Consider the following 16546-nt stretch of genomic DNA (forward strand, 5'->3'; position numbering starts at 1 on the left):
TGTGGAATATAAGATCGTAAGACACCGAATTTATAGCAAAGTTTACAGTGTGATGTAACTGAAATTATATATTGAAAAAGACCTGGATTGTTTGTTAAGTCTCTCATCTTTTAGAATGACCATGTTTGTTTCAGTTCTTTCGTATGTAAATTGCCGAACTTTTTAAAAAAACGACATTCTCAAGTGAACTTTAATAATTGGTGCCATTTAGGCCCAGATAATGCATTTAAAAAGTGTGAGGTGCCCTGTGTGCGACTGTCTGTATCACAATGCTCTGACTGATTCTAAGCCAAAAAACAGACTTACAGAATCTTCCATGGAGTCATGCAGCTTTTGAGCAAAATAAAATGTAATTCTGCAAGTTCAAATTCACTCCACAAACTTATATGTGTGTGTGGTGTGTGGGGGTGGGGGGGGGGGGAGAAAGAGGGCAGTTATAAGCGTCTGTGAGAGAGAGTGCATGTGTGTGTGTAAAGGGGTATAAGTCTGTGAGGGGGTGTGTGTGTACATGAGTGTGGGAGCATGTGTGAGCATATGAGAGAGCGCTTGTGTATGAGAGGGTCTGCATGAGTGTATGGGTCTGTAGGTGTGTGTGTGTGTGTGTGTGTGTGTGTGTATAGGAGTGTAGGTATATGTAGAAATGTCTGTGTCTGTATGAGGGAGTCTGTAGTGGGGTCACCTGTAGTGTGACAATGAACTCAAGATCCTGGTTGAGACCATCCCCATGGGTACCGAACTTGGCTATCAACATCTACTTGGCCACTTTGTACTGTTGCCTGTCCCGAACTCCACTTTGGAGAATGGTCACCCGAAGATCCGAGGTCAAATGTCCTGGACCGCTGAAGTGTTCCCCAACTGGGAGGGAACACTCCTGTCTGTTGATTATTGTGTGGGGGGCCATTCATCTGTTGCTATAGCCTCTGCTCAGTCTCGCCAACGTACCCTGCCTCAGGGCAATCTTGCCTGCAGCGTACGAGATAGACAATGTTAGCTGAGTCGCATGGGTACCTGCCGAGTACGCTGTGCTTTTCGGTAGAAAGATGATTGAGAGGTGACCTCAGAGGATAGACATGAGATGTTCTCACTTGGGTGGGACACAGGGAAATCAGAACTACAGGCCATAATTATCAGTTACTAATAAATCCAATGCAGAATTCAGAAGAAACTCTAGAGATTGGCTCGACCATGGAGTTAACTTAATTCCACAAGCAGCTTCTGTGGCTGAACAGTATTTTTGTCTTTAAGGGGAAGCTTAATAAATGAAGGTTTGGGGTGGGAGTGGCTGCAAAGGATTAGAAAAAGATGTTGAGAGAGTTAGATGAAGAGGGAGAGAATAACACAAATGCCTACTGAATATTAGCTGCACAAATCATCTGAAAAATTCATAATTTAAAAGCAATGTTAGAGACTGTGCTGGGACACTTTGATCTGCAATGCCATTTTCACTTTTATTTCATCAACCCAGGGCAAACCAATAGGAAAGCATAAGCACAAGAACATTGAAAACTAACAAATCTAATTCCATTAAATCATACAGTTACAAATTTATTAAAAAATGTACAGTATTTTCAAACAGTGAACGAAGCAAATCAGTTCCTCCCCTTCCTTTGCTGCAACCCAGTCATAATAAATCAGCAGGTAATGCCAGCAAATCTTTAAAATCAGATACATTTTAACTGTACAATACCCAGAAACATTACACTTTAATGATTAAATCCAATGATGTAATATAAATATCAAGGAAAAAAGGATTTGGGGTGGGGGGAATAAACCAAAATTGTTGTCAGAATCACAGACAACACTACCACGGACAGTAGAGATTCCACTTTCCCTGGCTCCAGTGACAAAGCTTCAAACTGCCTGCACAAAAGCAAAATGTTGTAGATATTCCAAGTCCGAAATAAACCAGAAAAGGATGGAGATACTCAACAGCTTGGGAATCTGTGGAAGGAGTAACAGAGCTAATATTTCAAGTCTATGATCAGCACTGTTCTGTCAAAGCTTCAGCATTGACTCAAAATGTAAACTGTCCATCTCCCTCAGATACAAGCTGACTTGTTGAGTATTTCCAGTATTTTCTTTTTCAAACTTTTCATTATCTTGTAACAATTGAGGTTCAGTACTGGCAAGGTACACCTGATCTATCATTGGCCACTGATAAGATAATGTAACTGGGATTTATTTCCATTCATGAGGCCATTCACCCCAAAACGTACTCAAGCAGAGCACTGGGGAATCTATTACCGATCATCGTGGGTCTATTGCTCTGAGCTTCAGCTAGGCAGGTTAATGTTCTGAAGATCCCAGAACAAGGGCTCTGTTCACCCAAATCATCTCAAACAATACCATAAAAACAGCACATTACCATGTCCCTGAATAAGCACCTTAAGATCTCAGGTCTCCGAACTCTATTGACGGTTTCCTGAAATTGATGACAGTCCAATTCTTCAGACTGGACAGTACTAGAATGGCCACAAAGCAGGGCAAGACTTATTTAAAGATTATAAAGTCTGACAGATCCTTGGCTTAGGTTGCCTGAGAAATCCAATTGGGGATTAGCAAACCAGCTGAATGTATTGGGCCAACTACAATGAATATTTGCAAAAAAAAAGTTATCCCGGACTGTTGCCCAATCTCAATTTCAGTGAGAGCGAGGGGAGCTTCCTCTACAATTCACAGCAAAGGTCTTATATACAGGGAAACACCAAAAGTTAGATACACACCACACATGCAACCATTAAACTCTTTCACAATAGGTGATACCTCCATTAGATATCCCTTTGCCTTGGTTTTTATTGGCATTCTATGGCTTTCTTAAAATACTCTATTTCCACTTCTTCACGATAGTTGAAAAGCAGCTAGTCCCCCAAACCTGCAAAGTCTTATGCCTTTTATAAACAAAGTGACAGCATTTCAAGCATTGATCTTTACAAAGCCTGCAATACTGAACATTTATCTTATCACTGTATTAAAACAAACAAAACCGCACTGAAAGAATATGGACTGGTAATTTATTCCAATATTTGAATGGGACCCAACATCACTAAGCTGAGGTGGTTAAGGTACCCCGTATTTTGATATCCAGTATTTCATTAGTTGCATCTCATTAGTTTGCAAAGTCAACAAATAATTAAGGTTTACAGCAGTTTTATGATTTTGAATCTTCTTTGCTGGAGTCAAATGAAGCACAACTTTGAACATTCTTCCCTCAAGGTGAAACTTAGTCAGGTTTTTCTTTTTTAAAAAATGTAAAAGTCATGGCCTGTAACGCTGAAAAAATGTTGTCACATTCTGCTGTGAGCATTTCAACAGAACTGTTTGCAGTTTAGTCACTTACAATTACAAGACTTAGCCTCCACTACACACCTATCTTTAAAAACTACATATTTACTACTGCAGTCAACACATAGCTACCACACTTCTAAACTGGACATCTTATTTCTAATAGTTAATGCTGAAAGTGGACATTTGAAGAGTGAGTGTTTTTTTATGTATTCTGATATTTTACAGAGCAGAAATAATTTAAAGTATTTAATACAGTGGTGTAATGCATTTTGTTTTTGTACATGATTTATCGATGGTGATGGCAATGATCTTCTACAGTTTAATTTCTAGTTTTACTCAAACCAAAACTTCTCAATAGATTTTAAACTGTCATGGAAGTAACTCCTTTCAACCCACCCACCTACACCCTAGGCCCCTTGTTCCCTTCCCACTCTCACAAATACTCTGAGGGGTCCAATCCCTCTAAACAAAAATTAAAGACTTAATTCTGTGACCTGATGAATTGATTCCACACAGCATTCTAATCAGGTCTAATCTTTAACATCTACACATGCTGATTACGGTCATACAAACACTTGTTGCTACATGACAAAGAAAAGAAAAATTACTGAAACATTTTGTTCTTCTCGTGGTTTTGGACTTTCTTTCTAATTCAGATACAAAGGTCCGGACTCTCTACTGACACTCTCCTCTATTTGATGGCACAGCAAAGGTTGGAGTAAACTCACAAATGAATGAAACAGAGATAGCTCAACTTCAGCCAGTTTCCAATTTCTTATGGCAGCCATACAGTTGAGCACTTCGGCCATGAGGAGGTACCAATAATAGCTCTGTAGTTTCATCATGCTTCGTGCTTATTGAGATGAAACAATTCAAATTGAGCAAGAAAGAAAACTATACAAAGATAACTTTAGAATATATACAAATAAGCACATTAATTTATAATAAACTAGTGTCTTTTTGAGGTTATCAATTAAATCAATGGTTTACAGAAAGTGGCTTGAAGGTTTTGAACTGTGAAAAACTTGCTTTATTTTGGTTAATGATTAGCAAAACAAATGTTTTGTTTTGAGACTCTCATAACTCAAACTACATTAAGGGATAAATCCAAGTAATGACACAGAGGCTGCCCTTGCACTGATCAGACGTTGTGGCAATACTTTACAATGCAAATGAATTCAAGTTATTAGTTATTTTATTGCAACTGAATTGTGGACTGGGCCTTAAATAACACAAATGTCCAAGTGTTAAAAATAAAACTAAGACAACATAAGAAAGTATGGACCTCCTCCCCACTCCCAAACTCAGAAGCCAACAGGAGAGATATCATGACAGCTAGTTTTGGGGCCAACAGATTCCATAGAATTTTAGGTGTAACTAATTCCTTTTTGAGTTCATCAGCTCCCTGCACAACTACTACCTTTAAATCTCATTTTATATCAGGATTCACCGCACAAATCAAAAGCGAACAAAAAAATTAAAGTTTAAAACAATTTTGGGCAAAAATAAAGCTGTCTTCTGTGCTTGGCCACCTGAAAGGCATACACACTATAAAATCCACAGAGCGACAAGTCAACACAGCAGCTGTATATTGACAATACTGGAACAGCCAGAATTGCATCCCAGTTTTGAGCTGGGATTCAATACATCACATCTGAGGTTTTAAGAAAGGGGATTTATATTTTGCCTTCAGAGAAAAATTTAAACCAGTTTAGGAGTGTGGTCCTTACAATTGTGTAATAAACTTCTTCAAAATCCACCAAAGCCTCCCAACAATAACAAAAAGTACTATCCCTGAAGATAATTGGAAGAATTGCCTTGCTGCAGACAAGTCAAAGTAGTAACAATGGGTTTCCTTCATATTGATATGACCACACCCCATATCAATTGAAAATATTGCTTTGGTTCAAATATGCCAGGAAAATGCACACAAAAGCTAGAAAAGTGTTGAACTTTGTTCTCTCCTTTTCTTAAACCCAAGATTTTCAAAAAAAAAGACCTCATACAAGACTCTTTTTTTTCCTATATACAAGAGACATGGTTGAAACTTCAAGGCAGATTCAGTAGTTCCATTCTGAATATGGTTAGCACCTTCGCAGAAGATGGCTCACAGGTATTTACTGCAGAGTCTTTCAATAGCAATTTTAAAATTGAATCAGTTTACTAAGCACAAAAGCATTTTTTTCCATTGAAAAACCCAAACAAACAAAAAAAGCCCAAGTGTACAGTTGTATCTTCCTAATTAATAAATCCCTGCTGGTAAGGTGAATGAAAGAGGTTTTCCATAAATGTAAGGTATTCAGGATTCTGAGTGTAATCTTTCTGGCTGTAGTCTTCTAACAACCTGGAGTTAGATGGCTGAACCTTCTTCGCATCCTTAGCTTCCTCGCCTGAGATGTAATCTTCATGCTGGGAGCCCATCAGTGGTGACTATAAAACAAACATGATTGTAGATCATGTCGACAAGGTAAATCAAAGATTGGATAGCAAAATGAAGACAACACAATGAATGAGCAGGTTTGAATTTGCATCCCTCCCTGTGACTCCCTAACTTTGAAATTCAGGTTGGTTTAACAAATAATAATTTATACATACCCATAACTGAGATGCTGAAGATCAGTTTTAAAAGACATCTAAAACATGGTGATGGGAAAAAGAATGTAACTCTTTTTAGCTGAATGTTGTCAATGCAGTTTTTGAATACTATGACTGCAGCCATGCAGAAAACATGATAGAGGCAGGAGGCAGAACCACTCATGCTGATATAAAAAGACTGTAAATCATTGAAATCTCATTGACTACCTGAAAGATTTGAGAGAAATACTGGCTCACTTTAAAGGTGCCTACCAAAATCATCTGACCTGTGAGCAGCCAAGCTCTCAGGATTTTCAGGTATTTTGAAACAGCATGACTGAGACTCTCACTCTAAAAACACAATCCATGAGGTAATTACCAGGACATAAAAATTCATCATCTGGAACTTACAGCTCACAATAAGACCTTTGAACATTTCTGCAAAAGAGGGTTCTCGACAAGTACTGCTGGAACAAAGGCTCAAATCCAAAACTCCTTACATAAAGAGAGGGTCTGAAACCCAAAACCCATCGATGATAGGAAAACTCTGACATTGTGCCATTAAAATATGCAGTAAAATTAGATCAATCTCACTGTGGGCCAACAGTCAGGTTTGACACAAACACAAACCTTGAAAGTTCTGAAGAGGTCATATCAGACTCGAAATGTTAACTTCCCTTTTATTGCAGCACAGATTCTACCGGACTGACTGAATTGCTCCAGCATTTCATTTTTCTGCTGAGCATGTGGTTTTGGTGAAGGATGTATGAAAACATATGGAATGACATCCAAATAAGGGTTCTCGCAATCTTTGGAAGTAGTGCCCAATTCTCCAAAAACTGATCAGTCCCAAGACAAAACTGAGTAAAAACCAATAGCATTTCAAAAACTACAACACCGTCTTAACTGACTGAATCCAATAAACCAACAAAATAACATCGGTCTTTGGTTTAAAAAAAAACTTAGACCTCAAAGACAATTAATGGATTCACAGCCGTAATTGAATCCTCATTTGCAATGGACACCATTCCACTTTAACTTTGTGCGTGTACACATATAGCTAAGGGCTAAATGACTGCTTTCTTTTTGATGTTCCTCAGGTTTAACAGGTAATAAATTTGCCTTATGTTTGATTTAAGAAAATCTGGTTGATTGGTTTTTAGTTAACTATATTTTTATGTTGGGAGAGATATATCCTTGAGCCAATAAAAGAAGAATTAAACATTTGTTGTGACCAATCATGGAAGCTGATCAAAGAGAGGCCAGTGCATTCCTTCTTGCTGGTTATACCCTCACTGAGAAAGAATATTTGCAGGAACCGAATGCGGCCATTGGAGAGTTGGGTACATCAGGCAAACAAGGGGACAGATGGAGTGCTATCATGATAGCAGTACATGGGTGCAGGCACTGCATCAGAGCAATGGGAGGCCTCAGCAAATCCATTCAAGTCCGGTATTGTTGAATTGATGTGGCATTCTTCTTCCTTTCACAGTCTGGAAGAACGACACCACTTCTTCCACTTGGGGACCTTACATCCCTCAGGACGCAACACTGAGTTCAATAACTTCAGAGCTTGAACCATCACCTTCTAAAATCTGTTTCCCACCCCCACACCACAGGTCCAGTCATAACTTGGTTTGCTGTCAATGCAGCCAACCCATTTTCATACACTCAGAGTGCCCAGCACCACCACCTAACTTCTCCTCTTGCCTGGCTTACTATGAACAATCCCTTTGTTTGCTTACCTTTATTCCCGTGCTCTCCGGGCTCCATGTCCACCCACCTACTCACACCTCCTCCCCGCCAGCCCACCTCAGTCATCAATATAAATCCAAATTTTTCATAGCTGCTTTCAGTTCTGATGAAGGGTCACTGGCGTCAAAAGTTAACTGTTTTCTCTCCACGGATACTGGTAGACCTGCTGGGTTTCTCCAACAATTTCTGTTTTTGCTTATTTCAGTCAGTTCCCTCAGGTTAGTGCTTCACAGCCTATGTTTGCATGGAATCCAATCAGGGGATTTGCAGAAAGAGCATAATCTGGCCTGCTAACCAGATTTTCTCTCTTGCTCAATTTGCATTGGTTTGTTTGGTGTTCTACTGCCTCAGAAATGCAGCTGAGTGGAGCAAAGGATTGAATCTATGCCCTTCTGCTCTGGATAACTATGACAAGAGGTGGAGCTGTGCTGCCAGAATTCCTTCTTGGCATTTAATACCCATTTGTTTGCTCACGGGGGCCAGTAAGTTTTTTCCTTTAGGATAGAGCACGTTCAGCCCACTATGACATGAGTACTGTAATTTACCAAACGTTAAAACAACAAGGCTTACTTTGCCCAGCTCCCAATATTGACAGATTGAGATTAGGGATCACTAACCTTAATCTATATCACAACAGAGATGAAACTCAAAAGCACTTGATTCAGCAATAAAGCTGTCTGGGTTGCCCCAAAAGTGTGAATGTATATCTCTCTTTAGTTTTTTATTTTATAACTTTACAGTTTAATACAGAGATATTTTATCTTTATCTGGAATGCTGATTAATATGGATTTATTTGAACCAACCCATTTATTTTGCTAGTGAATGCATAAACGATTAATAAGGAATGTGGACAGTAAAGATTCTGACTTAGATCTTGCCACAATTGTGAATTACTCTCTTATCCCCATTTACGACAAAACTGAAATATTTACAATTATACTTCCTTCCAGCAGACAAGGGGATTTGGATCTGTGCCAAATTTCTTGATTTTTGAGAACACATTTCCCCTTGTGTGCATCTTTCCAGAAACCCCGTGGGCTCAACCTCAAACTGACAAAGTGTCTCTTTAAAGTCACAGGAACCTATCTGCATCTCACTCTTAAACCCCGATACACTGACCAGAATTTGTTTGGAAACTCAGCAAGCACTCTGACAAATTGAATTCTCTGCTGTAAAGTTTAGCATCTATGCCTGATGCTCTGCTCATAAAAGAAGTTTAATAATTGAACAGCCCCATCCATCTTATCTGTTGTACAGTGGCAGATTTATATTTTCCCAATCCAATAATGTGAGCTAAAAAATTATCAAGTTTACTGCTACTGTTATTTCCTAACAGTAGAAAATCTAACCTTAAGGCCAGTTAGACACCATGCTTGTAAACTAAAGATTTATTCCAACATGCAGCTGCTTGAATGAAATGTACTGTGATCAGTAAAAATATATTGTTCTGAAGGTCAAATTTCATTTCAGAATGATTTCACTGGTTCAGTTTGCTCACTTTCACTCAGTATCTGACTAATTAGTAGTTTCTACATATCTCAGTACTACATAAATGGTAAATATATTGGGTTGAACTCAAATCAAAATGGATTGAGACTTATCAAAAAGAGTGATAACAGATGGTAAACCAGTGAAGTACATGGAGCTGGACTGAATGTGATATGGCAGAATAGACCAATTTTAAACTAAAAAGACTAGGATTAGATAGTTCAGATGGGATAAAATGATTAAATTCTAATAAGAGCCAGACGGAGTTCTGGCTCTTCCTGCAGGGCGAGTGAGTCCTGGGACTTGGACCATTTTTCACTGAATCTGATTCCAGATATTTATTATTACATGAGCCTACTCACATTTAAGAGTATGCATGTTTCTTTATGTTCTTCATGCCTGATGATGGCACCTTCTAAATCCAGCACAATAAGAAAAGTGGGAACATTTTCTATCAACATTATTTGCAGTAATACACTATTTTACTCCAAAATTTATTCCACAATTTCTCTGGATGTAGGGAGTAAGAAAAGTCTTCCCCAATTTGGGGAAGGGTGGGGAAAAGAAAATTTTGTTTCGGTGAGACACTGCTACAGAGTCAGATCAATGAGGAAGTCCTTAACTCCAACTATTATAGGTGAAGATGTTTTTGATGAAAATATGTAGCACAGCATGAACTGTAAGAATGTAGTGTGTATGGCGCATCGATCCTCAGAAGCAATACCATGTGTAATGAGTTTTAAAAAAACTGAAAAGGACAGCAGAGGCTAACTGCCTGGGATATCTTACAAACACGTGTATCAGCTTTGTCATTTCCCTAAAAACAGATGTCATCCACATTAGATTGTGAATGTTCAAATAAAATAAATGGTTACATTCTGCCACATACCCCACTAACAAGCAGAAAGACGCTGCTTGCACTGTAACTGTACTCTAATGCTATTGGGGAAGTACTGGAAATAGTTAGCTTTTTGGTTGATTCATGATTTGATGGTTACAACTAATTACTATTTTAATTCTTCATCTTTCTTTCCCTGCAAATGTGGACTCTCAGCAGGTACATAGGTACTGGATACCTTCTCAAACATGGTTAAACTGGCTGTTCTTACTGGATCAGATGGACCGTACCAGCAACCTATGAGAATGCATCAGTGTTACAGCACTTTCCAACATGGGGCACTGAACAGAAGATGTTTAATTGTAGTATTCCTCTCCCCAGCCACAGCACTGAACACCCATTTGGAATGCCATTTCTGCAGTCCCAGATAATCCAACTCAGCAAACAGTAATCAAACCTGCAACCTCTGGTGTCCAAGGTTGCAATCCACATCGGTATTGTGCAGTAGGCCATAGAGGGAACTATACTGTGATTATATAAAGGGCTATATTTCCAGTCAGACCCTATTTGGCAAGTGTCAGCACTTTCCTCTCTGAATTAGAAGGTTGAAGTTCTACTCTGTGAACTTGTGCCCATCATCTAAGTTTACAATTTTAAAGTGAAGAGATGAATGTAAGGAGGGAGTCTGGTACAACTGAAGATAAACATAAAATATCAGATGGTAGTTTTGAAGAGGAGAAAGGGATTTATTCTTGATGCTATGGACAATATTTGTCTTTAACCAATTTCAATTAAAGCTGGTACTAGTCTCAAGTGGGCCACGATATCAATATAATATTTTTCCATATATCAACAGTAGAATCTCATCAGCAATACAGAGGTAAGAATAAGAGACCATTGCAGTTTGAGCTGGATGTTTAAAAGTACTAAAACTGTTAGCCTAAACATTGACGACACAACATGTATCAGAGGTGCATAAGCAAGTGGATGGTAATTATCAAACTGATTGTAATATGATAGGTCATGTATGCTTTAAACTCACCAGCCGTGCTTTCACACGCTTGGGTAGCTCCTCATCCAGTGTGTAAAGGTCTTCTCTTTTCAAGGTCAGCTGAGAGCCTCCTTCAAACTCCACCTGAATCACAAGCAACTTCATCAAGGGAATGACCATTTAACGCAACAAAATCATTACATCATTTCAAAGCGCCCCATGCTTTACCCCTTCCTACTTCTGTAGCTCTCTCTAGCCCTTCAACTCAGATTTTTTCACTCTTCCAACTCTTTTAAGCATCACTATGTTTCACTGGCCCAGTGTTGGCAGCTGTATCTGGGCTCTAACCTCTTCAATTCCCTACATAATCTCATCTCATGCTCCTTCTACCTCTTCCATCAATCTTTTGGTTACTTGTCTAATATGTCATTATATGGTAGTGTTATTTTCTGTTTTAAAAACTGTTCCTGTGGGATGACATACCACATTAAAGGCACTACATGAATGCACATTGCTATTGTTGACAGATTCCATTTCCAGACACTAGGTGGCAGTAGATCACTACAACCTGAAGTGTTTGTAAATAATGCTAAAGAAAAATAGTGACAGAAGAGAACTGCGGAACATTTCTTCTGGTAGGATAATTTCCAAAACAGCTACAAAAGAAAAAGAATCCTCATGATTATGTCATTGCCTTGACTAACAAGGTATTCAGGCTATTCTAGGAGAAAGTGAGGACTGCAGATGCTGGAGTTCAGAGCTAAAAATGTGTTGCTGGAAAAGCACAGCAGGTCAGGCAGCATCCAAGGAGTAGCAGAATCGATGTTTTGGGCATGAGCCCTTCTTCAGGAATCGGTTGGGTCCAAATGTTGTTGGTCTGAACGTAGTCTGGAGTCTGTGCGGGGTCAGTCGGTTCTGTAGGCAGGTGCTGAGGAAGGAGATGTGGCTGTGGTAACGGGTCTGTTTGAGGACGTGGCTGAAGAGCTTCTGGGCAGAGGAGATGACCTGGGGGGTGCAGTGAGAGAGGGACTCACTGTAATCCTTGTAGAGGGAGGAAGAGAGCTTCTTCAAGGAAGGCATCCTTTTAAGAGGATTCGCATTAGGTTAAAATCTTCTAGGAGAAATTGAGGACTGCAGATGCTGGAAATCAGACTGAAAATGTGTTGCTGGAAAAGCGCAGGTCAGGCAGCATCCATGGAGCAGGAGAACAGGAGCAGGAGGCTATTCTCCTAACCTTATTACTGAAGTGTGCTATTAGTTGGGTAGCTCTCTTACTAAGTCTGTGCTTCCATCTACTTTTAAAGAAGCCTCCACCAACCAATACACTGCTTGGCAGCACAGACACAAACAGAAATTGCTAGAGAAATCCAACAGGTCTGGTAGCATCTGTGAAGAGAGTTAATGTTTTGAGTCCAATGAATCTTCAAGCAGATCTGAAAAAGGAGTCACTGGATTTGATACACTGTGTTTTTCTCTTCACAGATGCTCCCAGATCTTCTGAATTTGTCCAGCAATTTCTGTTTTCGTTTATTTCAGATGCCCAGCATCCACAGTTCTTTGTTCTACTGTCTCATCAGTACATTCAGCTCTAAATATTATTACACATTAATGTTAAAATTCTGCATCTTTTTGCACTTATTCCTTCTCAATATTTAAGTAATTACAATTGTACTCTTACCCAGTTTAATCAATTCTATCTATGGATTATAAAGTTCAAAAACTCATCACCTCTCCTTGTCACAGAACTGTTATGGTGCAGATGATGACCATTTGACCCATCGTGCCTGTATCATTTCTATTACCGAGGTCAGTTCCCTGCCTTTTTCCCCATATCCCTCACACCCTGAGGAGAGAATCCTAGCTCTCATAGGAAAAAACTGAGACTGCTCCTGCAGGGATCCAGAGACATACATTAGCTGAGTAGGTACCATGCCATCACCCTGCTCATGTCATTGATTATATACCACTGGCTGCTTTCTGCCTCCCTTTTGCATTCTGCAGGTTAGATTAGATTAGATTACTTACAGTGTGGAAACAGGCCCTTCGGCCCAACAAGTCCACACCGACCTGCCGAAGTGCAACCCACCCATACCCTTACATTTACCCCTTACCTAACACTACGAGCAATTTTGCATGGCCAATTCACCTGACCCGCACATCTTTGGACTGTGGGAGGAAACCGGAGCACCCGGAGGAAACCCACGCAGACACGGGGAGAACGTGCAAACTCCACACAGTCAGTCGCCTGAGTCGGAGGTGAATGAGGTGTCCACTACCTTGGTAGCCAAGTGACCCATCCACAAGAAAGGGCCTCCTGCACCTCTGAAGGGTGTTCAAAGGCTTCAGAGGGAGTATTGGCAAGTGCCCCCGCCTCCCCCAATAACCAGCTCACATACTGACATTTGTGGGAGCACAAATTGGTGAGCACATCACTGCCATGTCTCTGCAGCTGGCTGAAATGTTCGATATCACTGGCATTATTAGAGACCAGGTCAGCCTCAGGGTAGGAGGAGACCTCAGTGCCAGCCATTAGGGAGGGAGGTGGAAAGCAATGGCACTCAGAATCCAGAGGCTGCAGGATTGCGGCCATGTCATGAGGGGGAGGTACTTCAAACATGCAAACGACTGGCAACCTCCATAGACAGAGAGGCAACTGCCATGGAGAGCCAGGTCTAGCAGTGTAAGAGTCTGTTGGATGTACACACAATCCATCACCCTAGCCTCTAAGCAATGTGGCAGGGCTAGGGCAGGTCACCTTGGCCTCTAACAGAGGCAGGGCGGTACCAGTAGGCAATCAGCCAGGACAGGAACTAAACACAGCCATTCGGTAGTCCTGTCAAGACATTCCAAAAGGTGGCACGGCCTTTTACCTGCAACTCACCCCCATCCTCACTCCCACGGGAGATCGAACAGAGGGAAGTGCACTTGCCTCTGAAAAGGATACATTCAGCATGTCTCGGTGCTCCAGACACCAATGTCTTCCAGCCACAGCTTTGAAACCTGGGATTGCCCTTCCAAATGGGAGGTAAGGAAAGAATAAAACCTCAAGGGCACATTGGTGGCAGGGGGAAATTCCATGACAAAGAGCGTCTGACATTTGTTGAAACATATTCAGAGTGCCACTAGATCAATTTGCTTGTGTCTCAGTGTAGCCCCCAACCTTAACTCCAGAAGTCAGACACCAGCTCACATGTGTCACATCCTCATGGAGCAATTCCTGATTTGAGAATCCCCTGCACCACACGCGGGCAATATGACCATCGCAGTTAGAAGGGTCTCTGGTGACGAGACACTATTTATCCTGGCTTCAGTGGACAAAGGTGTGGACCAAGGTGAGAAATGTGGCATTTCCCCATGTCAGGACCAACTTGTTGCATTTTCAACCAGAGTTCTGGGCATCAAGGCAAGATTTCTATTAGAGAGTGGTGAGATTACTGGGGGATTATTGCTTTTAAACCTTATATTTGATAACAAACCTCACCTCATTAACAGGCAGCTTCCTGTTCTTTGCAAGGGAACAAGATATTGACAATGAAATGTTCAGCAGCGTTTCAGACTGGGAGATGTGTAGCTCACAGTTAGACAATGGATAAGCTTTGGCAGGAATTGGGCACCTATGGGTATGTGCCCTGTGCAGTGATTGGGTGCATGTGTAGTGTTGTTGTCTCTTGAAAGGACACATGTCACTGGATTTTGAACTCCTCCCATTTATTCTGGAAGTGCTTGTGGTCATTTTTTTTTCCCATTGGGCTGTTCCAGTTTCCACTTTTGCCTGTTGGTGAGGCTCCAATCATCCAAATCCCCTTCCTGTTGACCTTCCCATGAGCCCTATAGGTTTGCACCACTTCAGGTCCTAACCCAACCTGTCTTCAGTCTCCAACTGAATAGGTATGCTCATCTCTCCTGCAGCAGGGGTCCCCCCTTACTAAGGCACCCCTCCCCACCTTTACTTCTTGCCTTAATTGGATTGAAACGACAGATTGACTGTGGCTCACCCTCTTGAGCAATCTATTAGAACAGCCCGGGCTCAAACCTTTACATCTCTCTGACAGTGTCAGACTAAGGAGCTACTGTGAGTTAAGGACTGACTCTCAGCCATTTCCTGGACTGTAGAGGCATGGACCCTGGACTGAGAGCAAACAAATCAAATGCCAAGTATAAAATAATGTTCTACACAAACTTAACGAAAATAAGCATATGGATTTGGAAGAATGCTTTGACTGACATAGGGAATTAGGAGGTGGACCGTGTAGTCAGGCGTAACCTTCCCTCAACGATTTCATGCTTTATTTGATTAATCTGGGCATTTGTAAATGAGGCTTTATCCTGTCCTTCAAAGTTCTTTGTAATAATTTTACCACCATTTCAGTTAGACTAATTGGTCTCTAGTTACTCAGCAGAGTCTCGTAGCAGGCTGAACAGTGTGGACCGTGGTGAGGAATATGGCATTTCTCCACTTGCTGCATTTTCAACCTGACCATTGAGGCAAGATTCATATTAGGGAGTGGTTAGATTACTGGGGGATTGTTGCTTTTAAACCTTAAAATTAAACAATGAACCTCACCTCATTAACAGGCAGCTTCCTGTATTTTGCAAGGGAATGCGATATTGACAGTTTCCAAAGTGAATGTCAAAACAAGTCCCTGGTGACTTGAGCTTGCTGCCTGCTCCTCTGGACACCCAGCAGCAAAATCCCAGGGCATCAATCTCACGCATCCATGGACCCCTGCCAGCTCCTCAATACTGGCACTCTCTAATCCACTTGCAGGGTGCATTAGCCCTTTTTGAGCTGCATTTTGAGATGCACTGGCAACCAGCATTGACACAGCCAACCCTTTGGACTGATATCAGAGGCTGCTCTTAGCTTTGTTACTGTTCCAGGACCCCCTGACTGAGAGGTACCTCCTTGGCCTCAATGAGGATCACATCCCTCAGACTTTGAGAAATACCCATTTGTTTGCAGCACTTGCAGTGTGTTTGCTGTATAAACTGCTGGCACGTGGCAGATGTGAGAATGACATTACAATGTGCCTTATAGAAAGATGTCCATCCCTTTGACGGAGGACTGCTGACCATTGAGACAACTTGCCTGGTTCTGTGACTGAGCTAAGGGGCAGGGTGAGGCATGGATGCTGTGAGCATGTAGTTGGACGCTAAGAGGATGAGAGCTAAGCAAGAATGTGAGCAGCCCGAAAAGGAGTCTGGTCTAGAATGGAAACTGGGTGCTAGTTTCTGTGCCCAACTTCCTTGCAACAACATATCAATGCTAGTTGACACTGCACTTCAAAGTGCAGCTCAAAAAGGGCTGATGTATCTTGCAACTGAATCAGAGTGTGCCAGTGTTGAGGGGCTAGCAGGGGTCCATGGATGTGTGAGGTTGGTGCCCTGGGATGTTGATGCTCGGTGCCCAAGATGGTGAACCAGAGAAGCAAATAGCAAGTTCAAGCCACCAGGTATCTGCACTGACATTCACATCATGAATTGCCAATATCTTGTTCCCTCGCAAAGAACAGGAAGCTGCCTATTAATGGCATGAGGTCTGTTGTTAACATTAAGGTTTAAAAGCAAAAATCCCCCAGTAATCTCGCCACTCCCGAATATAAATCTTGTCTCT

At 41.2% G+C, this 16546-nt stretch overlaps 1 protein-coding gene across 1 annotated transcript in view; it reads right to left on the minus strand.

Annotated features, from left to right (window-relative positions):
* Nucleotides 1-1440: 1440 nt before the first annotated feature.
* The window catches only part of kdm4b (lysine (K)-specific demethylase 4B), a 509300-nt gene continuing 494194 nt past the window's right edge, over nucleotides 1441-16546 (minus strand). Inside the window, exons 22-23 of the mRNA XM_060846205.1 lie at nucleotides 10984-11076; nucleotides 1441-5715 (exon numbers count right to left, since the gene is read on the minus strand). Coding sequence (XP_060702188.1) covers nucleotides 5524-5715; nucleotides 10984-11076 — 285 coding nt within the window. The 3' untranslated portion in view covers nucleotides 1441-5523. The remainder of the gene's footprint in view (nucleotides 5716-10983; nucleotides 11077-16546) is intronic.

Source organism: Hemiscyllium ocellatum, chromosome 28 (genome assembly GCF_020745735.1).
Source record: "Hemiscyllium ocellatum isolate sHemOce1 chromosome 28, sHemOce1.pat.X.cur, whole genome shotgun sequence".
Taxonomy (NCBI): domain Eukaryota; kingdom Metazoa; phylum Chordata; class Chondrichthyes; order Orectolobiformes; family Hemiscylliidae; genus Hemiscyllium; species Hemiscyllium ocellatum.